Genomic DNA, 26126 nt, shown 5'->3' on the forward strand with positions numbered 1-26126 from the left:
AACTTTTTATTTTTATTGTTCTTACTAACTTACTAACATTTTATTTTATTGCACAAACTAACCCGCCGATTTTCTTACATTGGAATATTCAACGGCCTTGCGATGACCCGCCTTGGGGGACGACCCACATTATTTATGGTCCGGGTTAAACGGTTAAAAACAACCCCAAACTTTTAAATTTATGCAATTTTTTTCTATTTTTGATTTTATTTATTTTTCTAGCACTTTAAATTCCAGTATTTTATTTTTATACCCTTTAATTTTCCTGTATTTTATTTCAGTCCCTTTTAATTTCCAGCATTTAATTTTCTGTATTTTCATTTAAGCATCTTAACTTAAACTTCATTTTATTTTAGTCACTGATATTGCCTGTCGTATATTTATTCCTAATGCCTATAATTTTCACTGTTTACGTTTCAACCTTATTTATTTATCCTCTTATTTGTCTGGTATTTTAATCTTGGCTATTGATTTATAAATTTTGCATGTTGGTCCCTTGTTTATGCTAGTAGGCTACCGATGTTTGACTCGTATTTTAGATTCGAAATCGAACTTGGTTATCTTTATTATTGCTACCCTTTTATGCACATATCTTCATATCTATATATTATTCGAACTTTATTTTTTATATAAATCATCATTTTTTATATATATAGAAAAGATAATTTTTGTTGTGAGAGAGATCTATGAAGACATCTTCCAACTACAAGGGAAAGTGCCTTTCGAAGATTTTTCACACAAAAGGTTATTTTTTGTATTTGATAGTCTTCTTTGTTTTATTTTATTATTTTATTTTATCTCGTTCTATTTTTTTTATCTTTGATATAAAATCATATAAGGCAACATCTTTTTGTGAGAGGAATCTATGGAAAAGTCTCCTAACTACAAAGAAAGTGCATTCCCGAGGATTGTTCACACAAAAAGCATTCTTTTATCTGAACATTTCTAAAGATTTAATATAATACTATACTCTTTTAAACTATATCATCCATAAAATTAAAAAAAAACATCATTTTGTGAGGGGAATCCATGAAAAAGTCTCCTAACTATAAAGGAAGTTCATATTCAAGGATTGTTCGTACAAAATGATGTGCTTTCTTTTATAAAAATAATTATAATTTTTGGGTTAAATAAACAACTTTATTCTATAAAATAAAATTTTGGGCTCTTTAATTTTTTTTGTTTGTACCCACTGCATTTATCATTTTCATCAAATTTTTTATTTCTTTATTTACAAAAGTAACGTTGTTTTAGTTTTTTTTAATGATTTTTGGTAAAACGCAGATTGTCTTTTAATGATTTTTTTGAACTCATTAAAATGATATTTTAAGTATTCAACCTACCTAACTTAAAGGTTTATGGCGACTCCAAAATCAAATTGTTTCAAACCTAAATTTCATCGTCTTTTCCCGAATCAATTTTTAAAGTCTAACGAATCCCCGAGGGAGATGTTATGATAATTTTATTTTTGTATTACAATATTGTTTAGAATAACTAACGTTCTTGGGTCATGCTCCAAACCTTAAGGGGCATTACAACACTTAAGTTTAATTGGTGTTTATAGAATTTATCCAAATACATTCACTTGTTCCAAGTCATGAGGGTATTTAGTTCACTTCAATACTAGAAGTTACTTTGGTTACTTTAGAGCTAAAAGCATTCTATTCCTTTTAGGGTTTAGGGGTATTTTGGTCATTTCAATACTTGAAGTTATTTTAGTAATTTTGCAACTCGAGGTAATTTCGGTAATTCTGTTCAATCTATATATATGCACTTTTTCTAGTAATTTAATCATTAGATAATTATTCATAAATCAGAGTATTTGAATATGTATCTATCTCATAAACTATAAATTGTTTATCAAACTTTTCCAATCCGTTCATGAATTTAATCTACGAATCTATAGTTTTATCTAGATATGAATGGATTCTTAGGTCATTTCCACTATAAGAGAAGATCTAGGTTGCTTTTTCATCCAAAGGGTATTTCGATCATTTCATTCAATTTTGATGTTTGTATTACTACCGAGAAATTAATCCCCATATGTATATTAAAGAACCATAATCTTAAGTCTTTTGCCATCTCGAAGGTTAAAATTGTGTATCGAAAGTTTTTTGAAAAAAAAAACATTTAAGAGGTGCTTCAGTAATTTAATTTGGGTCAAGTATTTCCTTTTAGGGTTATTTTCCACTTTCAGGGACAATCTTGGTCTTTTTACAAGACAATGGTATTTTTGTAATTTTACTTCATAGGGGAGTTTTTATAATTTCTTGTCCAAGTATAACGAATTTAATCAGAAATTATTTATCATGAGGTTAATTCCTTTATTACTAAATCACCAACTTGGAAATTATTTCTTATCAGACTTATGGTTTTCTTATACGATTCAATCGGGTCTTAACTAGTTACTACTTTTTATCACATTCAGTTCAAGTCCATCCATAATCCAAATGCATAATTGACCAATCATATTCAACCTTTAACTATCAATACCACCATGTTCCATAAAGCATGCAAAAAGGTAGTAAAGTATTACCTCAATTTTTAAGCCACATCAGATGGCCATTTAAACTCCATTCGATCACCCTTGAACTTGAATTCCACTTCCCATAATATCTCAGATATAAGGCATAACAAATTAAATCAGAAACAAAACTTATACATGAAAATTTGTATTGAATTGGGAAATAAAACGTTGAAAAACATCTTACCGAGTTTGAATTTGAAAAAAAAGACTTTGAATTCAGGGTCAGGACGTCGAAAAACATTAAATAATACTTTAAAAAAATGTAACTTTTTGGTCAAAGTCAACCATGGTCAAGGTCAAGGTCAAAGTCAACTTTGTTTAGGTCAACAGTCAATAGCTTGGTAAACAGTGGATTGATTGGCTTATCTTGGGCCAACTCGGCTTGTGTTGATAGGCTCGGCTCGACTAAGGTTAATTGGTTCGGCTCGAGCCGTTATAGAAGTTCCTTCAGTTGGAAAACAACCCATATGCACAAGAGCGGTGCGTGGGGACGAGTGCGATGTTCGAAACGGATGATTTCTGAAGAAACTCCACGAAGTGGCAACCAAACACAATATTCAGTCCTTATCAACCCAAAAAATTAGCCAACACAACATAAAAGTAAATGGAAATGGAAATCGAAACTTACCCAAAGTGGTAAGAGAATCAACGACGAAGAGGCACGAAGAGAGTCGGGTTTTGTTCAGAAACTGGTGGAAAAACACCATGACGAGGGCGGTGTGGCTGAACGATGACAAAATCAATCCCAAAACGTGAAAATAACTTCAACGAAAAATGTTCTCGGTGAAGCTTCGATCGTCGATTCGCTGCTAAAGGAGGCGTTTCACTATATGGGTTAGAGGGATTTTGCTCGCAGGAGGTCGCCGGTCACTTTACAATAGGCGGTGTACAACACCGCCGGACAGAGTTGGATTCGACGACGAGGAGTAGTGGCGAGCTAAGGGAGGGAGATAATTTATGTAGCTTTGGGTGATTCAAACGATACATATTCATTTTATTCATTTTTTAAAGCTAAAATAAAATGGGTATATTCTTTAGCTAAAATAAAATGGTTAAATTCTTTCTCAAATCCTTGAATTAATAAAATCTCTCAAAACATATCTCAATTTTTTGCAAATTCACAATTTAATCCTTCGAAAACATTAATTAAAAATATTAAAAAAAATCAAGAATTTCGAGATGTGACAACTCTCCAATCCTTAAAAGAAATTTCGTCCTCGAAATTTATCTAAGTAGAAGAAATACAAAAACTTAGCTTTCATCAATTCCTCAGTTTCTCAGGTATCTTTTTCTTTAGATTATGATTCTTGTACTTAAACTTAACCAACTAAATCTGTGTTCTTGTAAGAACTCTCCCTTATCATAAGTTCATAATATGAACATATATTTCCTTGTAGAACCAATCATACCTTAATTATTATTCCTTTATTCGAATAACACTTGATTGCCTTCTGTGTAATATGCAGACATAACTATTTCCTTTCAGATATAGAAGAAACACCTCAAAATTTACACTTTTACCATGCACGCTAACACTTTCCTTTAATCTTATACCAATCAAATTATTGAGGGACGAGACTCAACAATGATTAGTTTTAAATCTTAGAAAATTGGACTAAGAATGATTTCAGAAATTATTCAATTCAGTTCATGAATACAAAACTTTATAGGGAAATCACCTTGTCAAAGCTTAGACAAATTACCTTGCTCTTCAATTAACTTAGGTAATAGTTCTTAATCTCAAACTTCACTTATAAGGGTTAGATATGAGTTTATCATCACAAGACGTTTGAGGAACATAGACCAATTTCACATCATGAGCCAGATCTGAGTTATCGAACAAGTTAACTCTAACGTTAATCGCGATATATTTTACGGAATCTGGTCAGACATTAATAAAATCCTTTTATACATAGGTCAATCCCTAACAGATACAATACTTAGACATACTTATTACAGATAGAGGACTCGACATCGGAGTTTCGACTTAGAGGAGTATAATTAAAATCTAGGGGCATGTACTGACCATACATCCTATGACATTCGACTGGCCGGTCTACTTAGAAAGACTCGACTCAACCTAGGCTCTGATACCACTAAATGTAACACACCAAATCAATACGAGTGACCCGATCTAATCTGAGGTGTCACATTAGGACCACCAGAACGACCCATAATAAAAATCCAAGAAAAACTAAAAATTTTATTAAAATATGTAAAATCATAAAACAATTTTATATATAAAATACAAGTTCAGAAAAACCATTCATATATCATAAACAAAATTGAATCATACAAGTTTCATACATTGATAATAAAACATACTATGACTCTTATGTCCTCTAATTATACATGTACCATTCTCTACAAGAAACACCGAAGAAACTCCCATTATTGATGTTAATACTTCACAAGATCAACTCCTTTAACCTGAAATAGTGAGTAACAGAGTGAGCCTAGGAAAGCTCAGTAATATAGAACTATCAGATAATGTTGAAGGACATGTAGATAAAAGGCAAAACATAACACTTTCTTATTGATCAAAGCATAAACTGGTTCCATTGATGAGTTGAGGTTCCACTGATATTTCTTCAGGTAATAGACATGAAGCTTACAGTTCAGAAGAAACGTTATAGGAACATATTCAGGAGATTGAAAAGGAGTGTATAGTGTGTTCCTATAAAAACATAAAGTATACATATAGTTTAAAAATAGTAGTAGTTTATTTCAGGAGAAATTTTAAAATCACTATAATACCCTCCAACCGAACACCGATATGTAGTTCTATTGAACTGTATCCATAAGGACTTACCTTAGGCCCATTGGGCATAGGAGCCAACCTAAGGGATCACCTTGGGTCCATAAAGACTTACCCTAGCCGAAGCGTAGGTGCCACCTAAGGGGAGTGCCCCCCGGTCCATAAGGACTTACCCTAAACACAAAGCAAATAAACCATCCTAAGGGATTGCCTTAGGGTCATAAGCTCTTACCACTAGGCCTATTTGGCCTAGGAGCTCACCCAAGGGTAGCTTTAGGTCCATAAGGATTTACCAGCATGATCGAGGTTAAACATGCAGAACTCCATATCATATCCCAGAAGTACCCTAGTATAAATCACATCATACAAATAATAACCAGTAACTAGTAATATCAGAATCAGTAGTCAGATGTATCTAGTATCAAATACTAGAGATCAAAAACCAGAGATCAGAAACATGTTTTTATTTTAAATATCAAAGTGTACTTTTAAAATCAGAAAACTATTCATATGCATGAGGAACACACTAGAGGATTTATATATCTTTCATAGGTGCTTGATAGTTATCCGGAAGGGTAACACGAAACTTCTATGAATTGATCAGATTTCTGAAATAAGATCTCTACTAAAAGGGTTCGACTATTAACAAATCCAATTAGATATTTAGAAATTTATATTCGGAACCATTTATGATCTCGGGTGCATCAGAAAATCATTAAGGAACCTTACGTCAAAATTATTTAAGATTCATATGTAACAAAAATGTTACCATTGCTCAGGCAAATCAGGGGCATTATGGGTATTTTGATTCATGTAGAATTCTTAGTAACTTAAACTAATTAAAACGATGATTTGCAATATCCAAGATTTAGATCGAGTTATCAAAATTTTGAATCAGATCGAACTAATCATATCCCAATAGTGCGATGCTTGTCAATCATTCAGACTGAGATCCTTCACGGATATTCACTTCTTCATACCAACTACACTAGTTGAATTGATCACTTTTAGAATCACTGTTAACTGATCTTGGGGAGACAAGCAGATAATTCGGTGTTATTTATTTTTATAGACACTATATTTTATCCGGGTCCAGATTTTTAGTTTGTTTTGTTGCATATGTGTACACGTGGGGTATAACTATTAGTATATATATATATATATATATATATATTAATTATAATTAAAGTAAAGAAAAATTTATTTCGTTTTTAGGTCCATTACAAATACAATCAAACCCAACTAAAGCGCATTAACATTATTGGTACAACATTGTTAAATGCATGCGAATGTTTAACTTGTCACCCTTATCTTTTGCACAATAGATCTATAGCTCCATTTGCGTATGCTATAATCTGTCACTTTATTATATTTTTTAGTATCTTTCCACAAAATTGTTACCACAATATTTTTACGTTTTTTAATACTTTGCTATTAATTACTCTGATTGTAACATCGATCTCTGTTGGTTTAACATTCGACGCATTAATTTGCGTCCACTTTTACTACTTGGTAATAATATGTTCATTTGCATTAAACGTCATATCAATAATCATAGCATCATCCATCACACATACTCCATCACCCCTCACTACTTTACCGACTACAACCTATTATTACCACCTTCCACTACACTTGCCCCTTAATACCTTACCCACCACTTTGTTGAACCAACATGTCCAGGTACCACCTATGTCTTCCTCTGCCCCTATCGAACCTCAAAGATTGATGTTCAATTGACTACAGGTTTTAAGAAACTCGTCTTGTGGTGATTTAGCAGATGTTTGGGTAGTTATGTTCTTTCTGGCTCGTGTCTACATTCTTGATTGTTGGTGGTGTTAAATTTATTTTGTATGCTTGTTTAGTATTCTATTATTTTCCCCCACACATTTTGACTGCATTGAGAGCTATAACTTACCCCTCTTTTGTCTCCTTTCAAATACTTCACGAATTTTGGACTGGATCGATATCTAGAGGATTAGAATCTCGAATTTAAATTATATTTTTATAATAAAACTCTTTCTCTATTCATATTTAGTTTTTAATTATGATATAGTATGATATAATTAAATTATTTTAGAGCTTATTTAAATTATTTTGGATAAAATTATAATGACTAAATAAATTATCCTTTTCAGATAAGAACAATACCAATTAGGTTTATATTTATCATTTGAGTGTACAAATGTGAAATTGTTATGTTTTTTTTAAAAAAAAAATTGGGCCTCATTAAAAAAACCCCTTCTACCAACCCAAGGTTGGGGTCCTATTAGGGAGAAAAAGTACCCACCAATCCAACAAAAATTCATATTGTTTTTTGCATTAGCCTCAATGAAATCGGGATAATCAATATCAAAGAAGAAAGCAACATGATGTAATAGAGCTCGCCTAGCTAAAACATGATCCACTCTGTTGGCTTCCCTACGAATATAAACCACCCTGCAACTAAGGAACTAATTACATTGATCACGAATAGATCTTAGAAAGCCTCCAGTAGTAGACTCGTCCTACTCTGCATTATTAAACTTATTCACAACCATCATTACAACAAAAGAGGTTTTTTGCGACATATTTTGCGGCGTTTTCAAATAAAACACCACTAACATTAGACATAACATGGCATTTAACAAAGTTGAAACATTAGCAGTGTTTCTGTATTAGTGCCGCAATATGCCCATTCCTTTTGTGGCATTTAAGCAAAAAACACTACAATTAAATGATATACAACAACATTTGTGTTTGAACGCCACTATTGTCGCGCACTTTAGTGGCTTTTTTTAAATAAACGCCACAATTATATTGTTCTATAGTGACATTTGTGTAATAAACACCGCAATTATATTGTGTATTTGTGGCGTTTGTTTTAAAAAATGCCGCCATTGTTTAGACTTTTAACCTACCCTGTACCAAATCCCTAACTTTTCTACCCACGCACTCATCACAGAGCAGGCGCAGCCACCATCGTGCAGCCACCACTACTATCACGCCACCATTGTCAGCTTCCAGTCTCCGACTGCCAACCATCAGGCATGTCTCTCTTCTCCGTTGTACTCTGTCTTTTCTTTCTTCTCTATTTTCCATTTCTATCGATAGTCTTCTCTAGCAAAATCCTGAAACTTCACTGAAAATGTTGCGATTCTATTGAGATGCTTCCTTAATTTGTCTAAATTTTACTGAAATTTTATTCAAAATGCTTTAATACTATTGTGATTCTACTAAAATGCTACATTTTTTTTTGAAAATGCTCACAACACCGTCCCATTTATATCAGCAGTTTTGATTTAGTTTCATACTTTTTGGTTTGTATTACATTATGACTAATTTCTGATAACAAGACATTCAATAACAGTGAGTTCGACTTTTGTGTAGTTATTTTGTGGTGTACAAGAAAGTTTAAAATACAAGGTTATAAGTGAATTCAAAAAATATATAGAGAATCTGCTGCTTGGCTCAAACTCAAGTACTTGGAAATTAGTTTGACTAGGGAGTGTTAGGTGCTAACTTAGATAGTGGATTATGTGAATTTAAGTGGTTTGTTGTTTAACTCCATTAACTGCAAGCATCTCTAACCACTATATATATTGCTCTTGTTATTATCGGGCAGGAATGAGGAACTTATGATTCTTCTTTAAAAGGGCAGGAATGAGGATTTTGAGGGGAGACACTGATGCCCAACTGTATAGAAATTTTTTTGCAGCTTAATGAATTGCTTTAATGATTTTGAAATATAAATTACTTGTTCACTAATTGGCATTTGGTGTCCTCGTGAACGAGAGATGCAGCAGTTATTACATGGATTTTATCTTTAGGAATTCTTATTTTGTTTTCTTTTGTAAACCCTATGTATTTTGGTGGTTGTTACCAGTCTCTTTTAATGCTTGAGATTCATCAGGTACGTATTTTTCTACATAATTTGTGTCTTAATTAAATTTTAAGCTTGTTGTTAATTAGATAATGTTACTTGATATTAAATTTAGGTCATATAGAGTAGAAAATAATATATGCAAAATCAATTAATCATAGCGGTGTTTGTACTCTTTTGAAGCGTTTTGTGAAGAAAATGTCACTAATTACTTACAAATCTGCGGCGTTTTTGACAACGAATGCCTACAAATAAGGTAATTAGCAGCGTTTGTTTCAAAAACGTCACTACACAGCTTGACCTTTTGCGGTGTTTGTTACCAAAATGCCACTACAAAGCTTGACATTTTGTGGCTTTTGTATAAAAAACACCGCTATAGATCTTGACCTTTTACAACATTTTTTGTTTACAAATGCCGCTAACTGTTGCGGTGGCAGGTATACCAGCGTTTTTTGCGGTGCTTTTACTAGTCCCGGTAAATTTTTTAGCGGCGCTTAAAAACATCGCTAAGTACCTGATTTGATGTAGTGAATAGTTGAATCAAGCTCAAAATGTACATGTTGCCATCCTTGTTCTAGTGGCATTCTAACTGCAACTCCGAGCCCATAAAATTCGGCCAAACCCGGATCAAAACACTCGGGCGAAGTAGTAGCTAGACCACCCCGTACTAGTCCCCTCTCATCACGTGCGACAACAACTACGACAGCAGGCATAGAAACTGGATCATAAGCACCGTCAGCGTTCACCTTGATTGTTCCTATAGGCAGTGGTATCCACTGCTCCCCGGTGTTAGAGCTTCCCCTCGGAGAATTGGTGGAGGCATGGGCTGCAAGGAAATCTCGATGAAGGAGCCTAGAGTTTGCTATCAATAACCAAGACAGCTGAAAATGCCCATCATGCACCAAAACATTCCGTGCATTCCATATATTCCATAATAGCATTAATAGTTCCACAAATCCATCCACGCTAAGAGCAGCCAGAGCCGATTCCAATCTCTGTAAAAGAGACTGACACAGACAATAATGAATCGTACATGGGATATCAGCATCTTCAGGAACTTCACTTGCAAAATAATAGTCACGCACAACATAAATAGCATTTTTGATCTCAAAATGAAAAAACGGGCTGGAAACGTCACCTAACAGTGCATCATGATGAGTGTTTTATTTGGTTAATATTTTTTTATTAATTAATCTGTGTTACCTCCTTTTATAGTGATAATTTGAGTTATTTATGTTTGAATATGTGCAATATTCTATTTTCCAAGAAACAACAATTCTTTGCGAGAAGTCGACGCCAATTCTAATTAGAAAACCAATCCAGGCGCGAACTCTAATTCAATAATCCAATCAGCAAGATCAAAGGAAAAGAGCAAGACGAACCTCAATTCTTTAAGAATTAAAAATTGTAATTAAATTCAAACATTTGAGATTTTATTATTTATTTAATTAGGATTCTAGTTTGCTTAGAATTTCAATTAGGATTTCAATTATTTATTATTAGAAATTTTAGTTTACAATTAATACGAATTAAGTGTTTTAATTTTCTTGAGAATTAGTATTTTGTTCTTATTAGGATTATCTCAAATCTATAAACACCCTCTAAGCTTGAGAGAACATGTTTAGAATTCAATATAGAACTGATTTTTGTTTTTTCTTTGTTTTTAGTTTCTTTCAATAAAATTATTTTCTTCATCTTTTCTTTCGTCCACTTGCCAGGTATGAACTTTATCATGCTTGTCTAAACTTTTTCTTAGTTGATAGCTGAGCTACGACTTGATCCAATCTCGTGAGAATTGTAAAAGCACTTCACATCTTCATTCTTTCTTGATTTTCGGCAAACAAGGATAAGCAATCACTCTTTCCTCAAGTATCTCAATATCTTCAATCCAAGAAATGCACAATGGTTTGATCGACGTTGTGATCGACAGTCCACAAAGGGAAATCACAATCATGTTTAATTTTCATCGAGGCACCATAATCTGAGAGAAAACTTTTCCTGTTCCTAAACCAATATTGGCGTTAATATCGATAGTCGATATTAATCCAAATAGAGGCTAAATTTCAAGGATTGACTTTGGAAATTAGTTCACCAGATAAAAGAGAAAGTTAAAAGGGTTGGGCTTTGTTACTATAACTGTAGGTATTTGAAGTAAAATCTATTTTAGTGATCGAGACAAATTGAGGAAAAGCAAAGTTGGAGGCTATCTCTCATCTTAATTAGATCCTTACGATTTTCTTTTCTTATTTTTATTATTTTCACTTTAGTTTTATTTTATTTATTTAGTTACATGATTATTCAAAACCCCCTATTTTTTATTTCTTTTGTTTTACAAGTTTCTTGGTTAGCATCAAATCGAATCTAAATTAAAATTTTCTAAATCCCTATGGACCGACCCCTTTTTCCTTATTTCGCGGTTATAACTTACTTATTTGATAAAAGGGATTATTTATTTGACAATTATGAAGCTTGTTAAATTGGCGCTATTGTCGGGTATCACGAAAAAAATTATTGATTAAAATTTGTTTTCATTTATGACAAGGAAAAATCCAGGCGAACTTGTAGATTGGGTACCTGAGACCAAAACACTAGCCCAAAGAATATGCACACGCACACTACAAGAAAGAAGACAACAATAAGAACAACAACAATTCGAATCAAATCTAGAACCTAATCCGGAGACATCATTTTACGATGAAGAAGACTTCGAAGAATTGATTCAGATGGATGAACAGATAATCCAAGACACCTTCCAAACAACAATTACTATGCATCGCATTCCCTCAAGGAGAGACATTGTTTGATCTAAAAACGGGTTTGATCCATCTTCTACCTACTTACCATGTACTGAGAATTGAGAAGGAAAATCTTAGGAGTACAAAAAACAAATTGAGAATCGTTATATGATTATTGGGAACGATTCAATAAACTCTGCGCTAGCTACCCCCAACATGGTCTATCAGAGCAAAAACTTTTTCAATAATTTTACGGATGATTAGTTTCTTTGGAGATGAAGATGATTGATGCAACTATGGCTTCTAGCTCTCAACAATTTGGCTTTACGAGTGAACCCACTCGACGGGTTCACGAGATAAGTACAATTTCATTAGAAAATAATATTGATAAATTAGGTGATATTGTTCAATCTCTCGTTTCAGGTAAAACGACTATAGCTAGACTATGCGAAATATGCACAATGTCGGACCATCCCATAGATTATTGTCAACGTTATAAGAAGACTCCACTGCACCAGTCAACATGATTGGAAATTTCCTGGGACCTCCCCAGAGATAATACAACCCTAATGCTAATACCTATAATCCAGGGTTGAGGGACCATTTAAACTTCAGCTATGCGTCGAATCAAAAGCTCATCAACAACAACCATATCAACCGAGGCCACCTTAATAACAGCAGTACCAACCGTCAAAACCTTTATTAGAATCCATCATTGAGAAGTTGGCACTATCTCAAGAGAAGTTTGAAAATCGAACCAAAGAACATCTTCAGGAATCGGATAATAAAATAAGTCAACTGGTTCATGGCATGATACGCATGGAATCACAAGGAAAGCTACCATCTCAAATCGAGTCGAATCAACTAGAAAATGTTAGTTCCATCACCCTTCAGAGTGGCACCGTTATCACACCAATCCCTAAAGAAGATGACACAAATTCCAATGAAGAAAAAAAGAAGAACCAAGATCCCAGACAAATCAAGAAGAGATTGACGTAAGGGAGAAAGAAAAAGAAAGAAAAGAAAAATCCCAGAAATAAAAAGAGGAAGTTAACGCACAACCCCAGCGGAAAAAGAAAGATTCAACACCAACTCCTCCTACAATATCTCCCTATGCCACGCCACCTCTCTTTCCCTCAAGGTTAGTAAAACGTGACAAACAAGCTGAGGAAAAGGAGATTCTTGATATTTTCAAAAAGGTGGAGATTAATATATCTCTTCTTGAAGTAATTCGAACCGTGTTGCGACATGCCAAACTTTTAAAAGATCTTTGCACAAACAAAAGGAGACTTACCGACAATGAAAAGATAAATTTAGTTAAAAACGTATTCACTGTTTTTCAATGCATGCTTCCACTAAAATTAAAGGACTAAGGTATGTTTGCTATCCCTTCTAAAATCGACAAGGTAAGAACTAAACGTGTTATGTGTGACCTTGGTGTTTCAATTAATGTTATGCTCTTATCTATTTACAACTCACTTTCTGTTGAGCCTTTGAAGAAAACTAGATTAATGATTCAACTCATTGATAGATCTGTCATTTATCCTGAAGGAAAATGAGTTACTTTTTAAGGTAAATGAGTTAATTTTTCCGACTAATTTCTATGACATTAACATGGAAAATGATCAAACCAATTATTCTTCTGAGATCCTTCTTGGCGGCTATTCTTAAGCATTGCATAGACCAAAATCGACGTTAAGAGTGGAATTCTTTCTAAGGAATTTGATGGTGAGGTTGTAAAGTTTGATTTTTATAAAGCAATGAAATATCCATATAATGTTGCAAGCATTAATTGTGTTGATACTATTGAACTTTTAGTGGATGATTATATTGAGATTGACTTATCCGACTATTTGCACAAGGAATTAGAAAATCTCAAAGAATAAATCATGGAATTAGAAAATATATTTTCTATCCAACCTAATATGCGCCTAACCTCATCCAAATCTAAACTTTTACCTTCAATTTTGCAGGCACCGCAAATCGAATTAAGACAATAATCAGATGATCTCAAATATGCATTCCTAGGAGGTAACGCCACCATCCTAGTTGTAATTTTAAATAAACTTTCAAAGAAAGATGAAGAGGACTTAGTGACAGTTTTAGGTTCTCACAAGGAAGAAATCAGTTAGACTATAGCCGATACAAAAGGACTTAGTCCATCAACAAGCATGCACAAAATCAAAATTGAAGACAAAGGCGTTTAACTCCTCAAATGATAGAGGTGGTGAAGAAAGAAATCCAAAAACTTTTAGACGCTGACTTTATCTACCTGATATCTGATAGTAATTGGGTAAGTCCAGTTCATATGGTTCCTAAGAAAATTATAGTGACAGTAGTTGAAATTTTAAAGGCGAACTAGTTCCTACATGAGTTCAAAACGGATAGAGAGTTTGCATCGATTACATGAAGTTTAATTCACTTACTTGTAAAGATCACTTTCCGCTTCCTTTTATTGATCAAATAATTAAACAGTTAGCTGGTAAATCTCATTATTGTTGTCTAGATGGTTTTTCATGATTCTTTTAGATTTCATTCTAACCAGATGATCATGAGAAAACAACGTTTATATGTCCCTTCAATACCTTCGCTTATCAGCTAATGTCATTTATCCTATGTAACGCCCCATGTACATTCCAGAGATGCATGCACAGTATATTTTTCGATTATGTAGAGAAAGGAATTAAAGTTTTCATGGAAGACTTTAGATTATACAATATATCCTTTGATGAGTGTCTCTTGAATTTAACTAATGTGCTAAAATGATGCCTTGAATATATCCTGGTACTTAATTATGAAAAATTTCATTTTATGGAAAAAAGTTTAGTTATTGACCATAATGTTTCTACTAATGGAATCTCGATCGATAAGGCAAAAACTGATATTATTCGCTGACTCCTATACCTTACGTCTGTGAGGGAAGTTTTTTCTTTTCTTAGACATGCAGGTTTTTATCACAAGTTTGTAAAGAATTTTTCCAATATAGCACAGTTGCTTTCCAAGATTTTAGAAAAAGATACAACTTTCAATTTCAATGAAGAATGCAAAAAAGCTTTTGACATCATAAAGAAATAACTTATTTCAGCACCTATAGTACAACCGCCCAATTGGGATTATCTCTTTGAGATCATGTGTGTGCAAGAGATTAAAGCATATGAGCCGTGCTCAAACAAAAAATCAGCAAAGAACCCTACGTTATAGCCTATGCGTCTAGGACACTAGATGCGGCTCAACTGAATTACTCGACTACTAGAAAAGAACTCTTTGCCATTATTTTTTTCCTTAGATAAATTTTGTTATTATATTTTTTGTAGTAAATAATTGTTTATTTTGATCATGCGACTTTAAAATATCTACTGAATAAGAAATAAGCAAAAACATGCTTAATCTGATGGATTTTACTCGAGTTTAATCTTCCTATCTCTCAACTTGATACACCAGTTCAAGAACAATTCCCTGAGGAACATCTTTTTTGGCACAAACAACTATACCATGGTACGTCAATATGGTTAAGTACTTATCCACGTGAGTATCCCCATCTGATCTATCACGATCCAAGGTAAATCATATCAAACGATAGTCAAATTTTTATATCTGGGATGACCCATATCCTTGGAACATTGCTCGAATCAGGCAATTCCTCTTTGTATTCCTGAAAATGAGGTAGATTCTATCCTCAAATTTTGTTATTCTTATTCACGTGGAGGACACTTTGGACCAAAAAGAACATCACATAAAGTTCTTGAATGTGGATTTTACTGGCCTAATATATTTTGTGATGCATATGTATTTTTTAAATCTTGTGAAAAATGTCATCTCGCATGTAATTTAAGTAGTCATAATGAGATGCCTCTTAGTTCGATACATGTTTGTGAGATATTTGATGTATGGGGCATTGATTACATGGGACACTGTACTTCATCGTTTGGAAATTTTTACATAATTCTAGTCGTTTATTATGTCTCAAAATGGGTAAAAGCTACTCACAATAACGATAATAGAACTACTGCTCAATTTCTAAAGAATTTCATTTTCTCGAGGTTTGGAACTCCAAGGGCGATAGTCAGTGATTGAGGAATGCAGTTTGTCAATCGGATCATCAAGAATTTAATGAATAAATATGGAGTTACTCAAAGAATCGACACGGCTTATCATCCTCAAACTAATGGGCAGGATTAAGTTTTGAATCGAGAAATTAAATCAATTCTTGAGAAGATCATAAAGCTGAATAGGAAGGATTGGAGTTTGAAATTTAACGATGATTTATGAGCATATTGAACTTCTTACAAAGGTCCTATTGCCTTGTCTCTGTATCTCATAGTCTATGGTAAACTGTGTCACTTACCGGTTGAATTGGAACATAAAGCCTACCGGGCTGTTAAAGAATGCAATGTGGAAATGGATGCAATCGACGAAGCACGAAAACTACACATTTAAGAACTTAAAGAAATTTGTTGCAATGCTTATGACAGTGCTCAGATTTATAAGGATAAAACTAAAGATTTTGATGATCGTCAAATTTCATTTAAAACTTTTAATATTGGTCAGAAAGTTCTATTATTTAATACTAAATTGAAAATCTTTGCAGGAAAATTACGAACGAAGTGATCATGACCTTTTACCGTGACTCAAGTATTTCCCCATGACGCAGTTGAAATCCAAGATGATTCAGAAGCTTGTTTCAAAGTAAATGGTCAATGATTAAAATCGTACTATGAGAATAATCAAACATGTGTAATCGAGGAGAATATTTTAGAAGAACATGTAGTCTGAATCAAGTCATTGAACTAAACAACGTTAAATAAAACGCTTAATGGGAGGCAACCCATTCTATTTAAATTAATTTAATTTAATTTTTGTTTATCTGATTTTAATTTTATTTAATTTTACTTGTTTCATACTCATTTATTTTGTTTGACTTTTTTTAAGTACCGGAACACTTTTGTCAAACTAAAGTTGAAGCAAATCCTGTGAATTTTAATCATATCGCATGTGAAATATCAATGAGGCGCATGCTAGCATGAAGACAGACCCATGTTAGTAAAAAAAGAAAAAAAACTAATAACAACCCTATTGTCTCCCACCCCATCCAAATTACTACAATTTTTTTATTCTTTTACAACCTTTTTAACGAAAATAATCCAAACGTTTTTAAAACTTCTTTTAAATTTTATTATTATTACTATTAAAATTATTATTATTATTATTATTATTATCATTATTATTATTATTGTTAATATTATTACTATTTTACTTATTTTTTTCAAACTCCTTAATTAGTAAAACCCTTTCTTTTCTTTTAGTTCTCCTAAAATTAATTAAACATCTTCTTCAACTCAAATACTTTTCCTCTCCCTATTTAAAGCCTTTATTTTTCTTAATCTTATACATCAAAAACTCTCATCTTATTTTATTTAAATCGTCAAAACCTTTTTTTCCATGTTTTAATTTCTCCTCCACGCTAACTCGTCACTGCCGATTGCTAAATCGACGCCATCACCACCGCTGAACGTCGACCGTTGTGTACCACCATTCCATCACACTGTCGATCCCACCCCTCGTCAAACGCCACTCGTGCCACCGATTAGTATTTCACCATATTTTCTTTCTCTTTTCATCTTATTTCTTTGCTGTAAATTTTCAAAGTGTTGATAATAAGAAGTCAAAGAAAAGCAATTTTTGCTTCGTCGGATTATCGTGAACCGAGTAATTCCAACTCCATTTACTCTTCTCGACCACACAATAATGTCGGCCTTTCACATTTACGAGATCACCATCCCTCTCCGGAATCGTCATCGTCATCATATTATCTTACCTTACCACCCGAAGAAGAATTGTGAGGATACTTGAAATTCAATGATGATGAACAAATATGATTCAACGATATCTGGTATAGAAACTTTGAAGCGTGTAAGTGTATTCTTACTCTTACTCTAGATACTTTACATCTGAAGGAAACCGTTACACATCACCTTAACGCCATTGGCTAGACTTTATATCCTGAAATTAAATGTTGAATGTACTATGAATTGGTTCTCGAATTCTATACCACATTCACCTTTATGTCGCACCGAGTTGTTAGTGTGAATTCCCAAGATGTTATTTCTTTTCACTTGTTAGGACAATACTTTAGGATGTCAATTTTTGAATTTAATTTTACCATTCTTGATATTTCCACGGGACTTTGACACCAACTACGCCTATTCCGTATTGACATGTTAACCTAAACAAATCTTTAATGCACAAACGAAAAAAGGTTGACATATCTACGACCCCGCACTTCGCTACATTCACTGAGTTCTTGCATCAAACTACACGGGAAATAACAAAGACACATCTAGCTTGAGCAAAATTGAACTATTCTTCCTTTGGTGCATGTATACCAACATCGAAGTCAATCTAGGATTTTGGTTTGCACGAGCTTTCGAGCACGTTAGGCACTCTAATCAACCACTGATTCTCGGTCCTTACATAACTCGTCTTACATCTAGACTTTTCCCACATTCTTTTAATATTGAACAATTTACACATGCTTTTTCTATGGAAAGTTTGGATTTGCAATGCTTGGACACGATGGGATTACTTGCTGGCACACCTGATACACCTTTCATGGTACCTTCCAGTAGTTTGACACCTCAAAATGAGAAAGTCTTTCTTAGAATACAAGTGACACCACTGAAACTGACAGATGATCCACTACCGAACATACATCACCAAATCATTGAGATACACGATCTTCTCCACTCCCTCAAGTCCAATCTTGTTGAGATTTTATCCTACCTTCGACTGAGTACCTTTAATTGAGGTCGCGGATGAAGCCATCACTAAACACGGGAGTATCTCTATTCTTTCTTCAATGTTTTAATTTTACATATTGGGACAATATGCTTTAAGTGAGGGGTAAAGAACTTAGAGAGCACTTGCATCGAATTATCGCTCTCTTGCTTGAAATTGAGTTGCCTTGGTTGATTTATTGAAATTTCTTGTTATTAATTTTGAATGTTTCTTTGTTTCATTGAGTACCTTATAAGTTTATGATCACGGTTTTATCAAATTTAGGGTGCATGATAGTAAAAACAACATGATTAGTATTTTTCCTTAAAAATTTTCTCTTGATGTTCCATGAATCTGTTAGTTGATATGTTTCTTGACTCGATACACGTTACTCCTTTTTGCGAGATTTGAGCCTAACAAGCATACCTTCTTATTATTGCTTATTTGTTTGATTAAATGCGTGGATTAATTTTGATATTCTAGAGCTTGTGATTAAATACATATCGAAACCACATGTTGAACTTAATGTTTTAAGATGATTAGGGCACTTAGGATTAACCCACTTCTCTACCCTTCCTACCCATTTATATTTATCCATTAGTAAACCAACTATGTGCCTTTATCCCTTTCTTTGTTTTCACCATATTATAAAACCCGAGATCTTTTATTTCCCCCTCTTTTGTCACCCATGTCAAGACAGAGATGAATTTGTTCCATGAATAAAAAATCAAAAGGAGAAAGAACATGCATTCGAAAAAAAAAATATGGTTCAAATAAAGTGTTCGGTCATAACAAAAAATATAGCAGAAAAAAATCGAAAAAGAAAATGGAGAAAGAAAGAAAAAAAAAGTTGATTGTTTGTTACGCTTCTTTAAGTTTGTTTACTTTGTTGAATATGTGGCTTGAACTTACGTGTCTTTACATCTCTTGTCTTGACATTCAAACCCAATTTTTCTGCCTTATCCCTACCATACCCTAACCTAAGCCCCCGTTACAACCTTGTTAAAGGCCCTTTGATTAAATGCATCTTCTTCATTCTCCTGGTGGAAACTTGATTTTCTTACAAGCCTATGGTAATGCCTGTATTAATCTTGGCTTTAAACTATTTCTTTTACCTTAAACACTTTGAGCAATATTGAGTGAATTCTTGTGAGGTATTGAGTCTTTTTACATTGAAGTTAATGGATATTTGGTATATCTTGGCTTTTACTTAAACTAGTTACCAGTTGTGCCTATTTGTTTGATTGTCACCTTGTTTTTGATAATTGATGTTATAATTGACTTGTTTGGTTTTCTTTGATATATCTTGAGATGAAAGATTGTTGATTTAAGATTTTAATAATTGATTCAGGCATGTTTGAGGACAAACATTGAATAAGTGAGGGGGAATTTGATAGTGTTTTATTTGGCCTTCTTTTGTAATGCTAATTTGGGTTATTTTTGTTCGAATCTGTACAAGACTCTATTTTCCAAGAAACAACAATTAAAGAGAAAATTAAATAGATTTTCCTATTCTTTAGGAATTAAAAAATTGTAAATAAATTCAAACATTTGAGATTTTATTATTTATTTAATTAGGATTCTAGTTTGTTTAGAATTTCAATTAGGATTTTAATTATTTATTATTAGGATTTTTAGTTTACTATTAATAAGAACTAAGTGTTTTAATTTTCTTAAGAGTTTGTATTTTATTCTCATTAGGATCATCTCAAAGCTATAAATACCCTATAGGGATGAAGCTTGAGAGAACATGTTTAGAATTCAATATAGAACTGATTTTGGCTTTTTCTTTCTATTTGGTTTCTTTCAATAAAACTATTTTCTTCTTCATCTTTTGTTTCTTCTACACACCAAGTATGAACTCTATCATACTTGGCTAAACTATTTCTTAGCTCATGGCTGAACTATGACTCGATCTGATCTTGTGAGAATTGTAAAAGTGCTTCACATCTTCATATTCTTTCTTGATTTTCGACAGACAATGAGAGGCATTTGACCTTTCTTCAAGATCTCAATATCTTCAATCCAAGGAGTGGACATTGGTTTGATTGACGTTGTGATCTACAGTTAGGGAGGAGAGTTGGCTTGTAACAAATTCAATTCCCTAAGAACAAATTTAGCGGTGGTCTGCTAGGGAAAATCAAGATCTGGTTCGATTCTCATCGAGATACCATAATCCGAGCGTGGGCTTTTCCAGTTCTTAAACCAATATATTGGCGTTAATATCGATAGTCAATATTAATCCAAACAGAGGCTAAATTTCAAGGATTGGCTTTGGAAATTAGTTCACCAGAGAGAAAAGCAAGACACAAGGGTTTGGCTTCGTAAACTATAACCGGCAGGTATCCAAACTAAAATATATTTTATTGATCGTGACGAATTGAGGCAAAACGAAGTTGGAGGCTATCTTTCATCTTAATTAATTCTCTACAATTTACTTTTCGTATTTTAGTGTATTCACTTTAGTTTTGTTTTATTTATTTAGTTACTTGATTATTCAAAATCCCACTCTTTTTAATTCTTTTGTTTTTCAGGTTTCTTGGTTAGCATCAAATCAAATCTAGATTAGAAATTTCTGAATCCACGTGGACCGACCCCTTCTTACCTATTCTACGTTTATAGCTTGCTTATCTGAGAAAAAAGGCTTATTTATTTGACGATTGTGATGCTTGTCACATCCCAAACTCTAAAGCCCGTAGGTAAAGCCTCATGTGCCAAACGCCAAGAGAAAATTCTTGCTTTCGGGAGTATCTTCAGTTCTTCAGTTTTTCCATAAACTTCCAAAAGTTTGGATACCCCTCAAATGTGTGTGTGGATCGTTGGAGCCACCAATAAGCCAATCGCACAGAGTAGACACCCGAGTCATGGTTACTCCATATTATCTTATCTGTAAAACACAGTGCAATATTGATTTGTAGTCTTACCTCAGCGTCGTGAGTCGTAAATGTTGCCCTGACCTTCTCTATATCCCACTGAGCCTTATCTCGAATCATGAAATCACCACATGTAGAGTCAAGGAGATCAGAATTTGTATATGTTTATGCAAATGCATGTAACTTAATGCCGGCTTACTTATCCTTGAACAGCCATGTAGGGTTGTTACACCCACCCTCCAAAACAAGGCCGATGCCAGTGCCTGTATCACCTTATGCAGACCTTTCCATGCATACGAACTTTTATTTCCAACTTTTGCATTCAAGATATAACCATCCAGGCGAAATAATCATCCAGCTCAGTTGATAGAGCACAAGGTTCTTAACTTTGAGGTCGTGGGATCGAGTCCCATAGAGGACATTTCATAATTTGGAGATTTACTACAGAAGTTGCTCTTAACTTAGTATTGAGGACAACCTACTATCTTACCTCCCCTTACTCCATTACATATGGAAACAAAATACAGTCATTTATATAACCATCCAGGTAGTACTAAGCACTTAAAGCACGGGCAAATAAGAGTGGGGTTCTTCGATCAACCTCCGTACCTGCTTACCCAACATAGCAATATTAAATGAACAGAGATCACAGAATTCAAGACCCCCGACACATATAGGTTGGCATATAATTTTCCAATCGAGCAAAGGCCAACCACGTGTCGACATTTTTCCTGTTCACCAATATCGATGCAAAATCCCTTGAAAGACATCGTCTATTTTATGATTATATTAATAACATAAAATCATTTCTAAGACAATAATTTTTATCATGACATAATAAATATATTTTATTTTATACGGTTTATCCTTTTTAATCCATTGCTAATATTTTATTTCACAATCGACTTATTTCGAACAAATAATAACAATAATTTATTTAACGTTAAAGCTAATTATAAGAGGTGATTAATTGATTTGTCGAAGTATGATGGTCACACGTGTAACATGCAATTTGGTACAAATTGGCGTGGAGGACTTTTTGGCAAGCTTCCAATATTAATTGGTGGTTGACTTCAGGAGCCCTTTTGGTGAAGAAGATGTGTATAACATATTTATTTAACTATGCACTGTTAATTGATTAAATTTATTTTAAGATATAGTGGTGGATCAAAATTGTAAACCATTTTATAGAGAATAAAACATGAAGATTCGGAAAGCAATATACAAATCTCAAGACTAGATTTAATTTATTTAAGATTTTTTAATAATTGAGTAATTATTAAATAATATTTATTCATAATCTTTTTTTAATTATTAGTAATATATAGATTTTATTAGTATACTTACTCGAATTCAAGATATCATAAGATAGCATAATTTTCTTTTAATTATTAACATTATTAGATAAATTTAATTTGATTTTAAGTTTAGTGGTTAATGAAAACACTTTCATGCCGTGAAAATAGACTAAAATTTGAGGCAAAAGGAAAAGACAGAAATGTCCTCTTTGGGCTGCTATAATTTATCATGAAATGTCATTCTCAAGGCTAATAAATAAATGAATAAAAAGAGTGAAAGACACTAAAACAGTCAATATTCCAAAATTCTCAACCCTTTACTTAATACCATTCGCATTCAACAATCTCCCAACATCAACCAATACTAATTAATATATTTATATTACAGTTGAATTTCATTTTTAAAGACTCTTTAATGTAAACACTTCAAAATTAAGGATTATTTATATTGACATGGAAATTCCATCTTTCCAAATTCAATGCTTTTGTTTTTCACACTTATTTTTTTTAAACTTCTAATATAATATCATAACTTTGTCAAATCCACAATTGTAAGAATATGAATGAAAAATATTTTATAAAAAAATAAAATATTTATTAATGATATATATATATATATATATTCTTTAATTGTGTGTTCAATTCATGAATGATTTTAAAAATATCCTAGAATTTAATAGTAATATAAAATATTACTATTAAATAATTTTATATAAATATTGTAAAAATATAGTTTTTTTGGTGAAAAATATAAATTACTTTATGAATTTCTAGAAATTAAGGGTTTATTTGAACAAACTTTTAGATTAAAAGAGTTTATTTGAAATTTTTTAGACTTTTAAAAAAGTTTTTATAATTATTTCTTGATGTGACATATAAGCCAAAATATTCATGTCAGTAAAATTAATCATATGTTCTAAAAATTATTGTATGAACCAATTTATCTCGATGGTTAAATGAATGTTGTTGTTCTTAGATGTCATAGATTCGATCACTAACGACTGTAGAAGGGTGATTAAACATTCATTGTCAAATGATTGAGAATATTTAGAACATATACTACTTTGTAATTGCCTTAATAAAAAAGATTTCGAATCCTAATGCTTCAATTTAATTGTTAAAAAAGTATTATTTTTTCTAGAATATTTTAAGTACTATTTCCAATATTCCAATAGTAAAATATATTTATATGAAAAAGCTATTCAGAATTTGTGATCACTTAATTTCAGAAACTATATCTTTAAACAATCCAATCAATTCCTTGAATTAGAACTCACCAAAGCTTTTTGTAACCTTTATAGCTGTTATTTTGCATTCGCTAAACAAAAGTGATTCATCACCAAAAAAAAAAAAAGGTTCTGTTTTAATCCAAGTTTTATTTACTAGTTACAGACTTCAATTAAGAAACTATATCTTTAAACAATCCAATCAATTCCTTGAATTAGAACTCACCAAAGCTTTTTGTAACCTTTATAGCTGTTATTTTGCATTCGCTAAACAAAAGTGATTCATCACCAAAAAAAAAAAAGGTTCTGTTTTAATCCAAGTTTTATTTACTAGTTACAGACTTCAATTAAGAAGTGTAATCAACTCAAACTTCTTAAATAATCTTATCCAAGATAAATGAATTGAAATTCTATTAAGAAAAACATCAAAAATTTACTTAATCACTCGTATTTGTATATTTTAACATCAATAAGATAGCACGAATTAAACAATTTTAGTGATTAAAAAAGATAAACTTTATCTTTATATGTCCTGAGTTCGAATATAAATAGGGGTTAGAGTGTTAAATGTTAAATGATTGAGAGCCCTTCCAAGAGATATTATCTTGTAATCATTTTAAACCAATAAAAAAAACTAGTCAAAGTAAATACCAAATGGGTAAAATTTGAAAATGAGCCCTTTTTTTCTTGTACCTTGACAAATCAGTCCATCAATCAAACCCGCGGAAAACAATTTCTTGAGGCGCTTAAATTAACGGCTCCGATCTCCTACCCGACGCGAACCGTTTCATTCCACCTAAACTCACCGGTTCAAGGTGCGGCTCAGCAACTACGTTGATCTCCATAGTTTCAGGCTCTATCGATATTGCCTCATTGTCATCAGGCGGCAAACGTGACCTGATGTCCCTGTTCCCTACTGCCGGCGCGTGTGCTTCACTTGCTTTCCCATTGGATTTGTGCCGGAAAATTGAACGAAAGCTTGAAAATAAGCTGGTTCTTTTCCCTGTCGTTTTCTCATTAACTGTTTCAACTCCGGTCGGTTTCTGTTCCCTCTTTTTCCGGTCACGCTTGGATCTCACTCTCCCAATACATGAAACCTTAGGAGAAGACGGTTCAACAAGCGGTCGGTCCGATTTAACAGAGCCTGATCGTTTGGGAAATAATCGGGTGTTCCCAGGCTTAGTAATCTTCCTGTTCTTCGGTTCAACATAGCAAGGTTTCTGCGGTTTCGGTAACCCGATGATGGAGGCTTTGGACTTCCTCAAAGAAAAGCGTTGGGAATTTGTGTTCGAGTTCAGACTCGGGTTAAGGTTTGTTGAGTTGGGGGCCGAGTTACCTTTATGCGACTCTTTCCGTTCGTAAAAGGCGTTGCGATCGAACCAGTCGAACTCGGCGTCTTTGGATAACCAAAACGATTCTGGAGCGATTTCTTCTTCTACGGGTTTCTCGACGGAGAGAAGGTGGTCGTCGTTGCCGTCTGTGACACTTTCGGTGGCTGCTAAACTCTCGCAGACGATTTTGTTGTCGTGAGAGCCACCGGCACAGGCGTAGACAAGGGTATCTAAATTGCCCTGTGGCATCGTGTGGACTGTGGAACAAAAGGAAGTTTGAGAAAGAGGAAGGTCGATTTGAGAAGCTTTATATGTATGAAATATTAAAAACAATTATGGACAACTGGAGAAAAATTGGTATTTACAGGGAGAGTTCCAAGTTTCAGCGTTGTTGACTAATGCTTGCTTTGCTTATTATTATTATTTGAAATAAGTTCTATTACAATGTTTTTTTAACATTATGCCATGGCTTTTTAAGAAACCAATGAAATAACGTTATGATATTATATTATATCTTAAATAATATAAAAAATATTATAGGATGTTATTTACATTTGGCTTAATACAAAAATAAGTGCCCAAATTATACCGTCTTTCTTGAATAGGTATCTAAATTATTTTTTGACTCATCTAGGTGCTTAACATTAAAAACGTTATCTATTTAGGTGCTCAGGCAGTCAACGACATTAATTTATTTGTTAAGTGACACGTGTCACAATTTGGCGCTTTTAAAAATTTTATT

At 33.0% G+C, this 26126-nt stretch overlaps 1 protein-coding gene across 1 annotated transcript; it reads right to left on the reverse strand.

The window, feature by feature from the left end:
* Positions 1–24749: 24749 nt before the first annotated feature.
* LOC120214463 lies at positions 24750–25659 on the reverse strand. The gene has a single exon (XM_039212354.1). The coding sequence runs from the start codon at positions 25631–25633 to the stop codon at positions 24800–24802; it is 834 nt and encodes a 277-aa protein (XP_039068285.1). The 5' UTR covers positions 25634–25659; the 3' UTR covers positions 24750–24799.
* Between the last annotated feature and the right edge of the window lie 467 nt (positions 25660–26126).

The sequence above is a fragment of the Hibiscus syriacus genome, unplaced genomic scaffold, assembly GCF_006381635.1.
Source record: "Hibiscus syriacus cultivar Baekdansim isolate YM2019G1 unplaced genomic scaffold, ASM638163v2 tig00110065_pilon, whole genome shotgun sequence".
Taxonomy (NCBI): Eukaryota; Viridiplantae; Streptophyta; class Magnoliopsida; order Malvales; family Malvaceae; genus Hibiscus; species Hibiscus syriacus.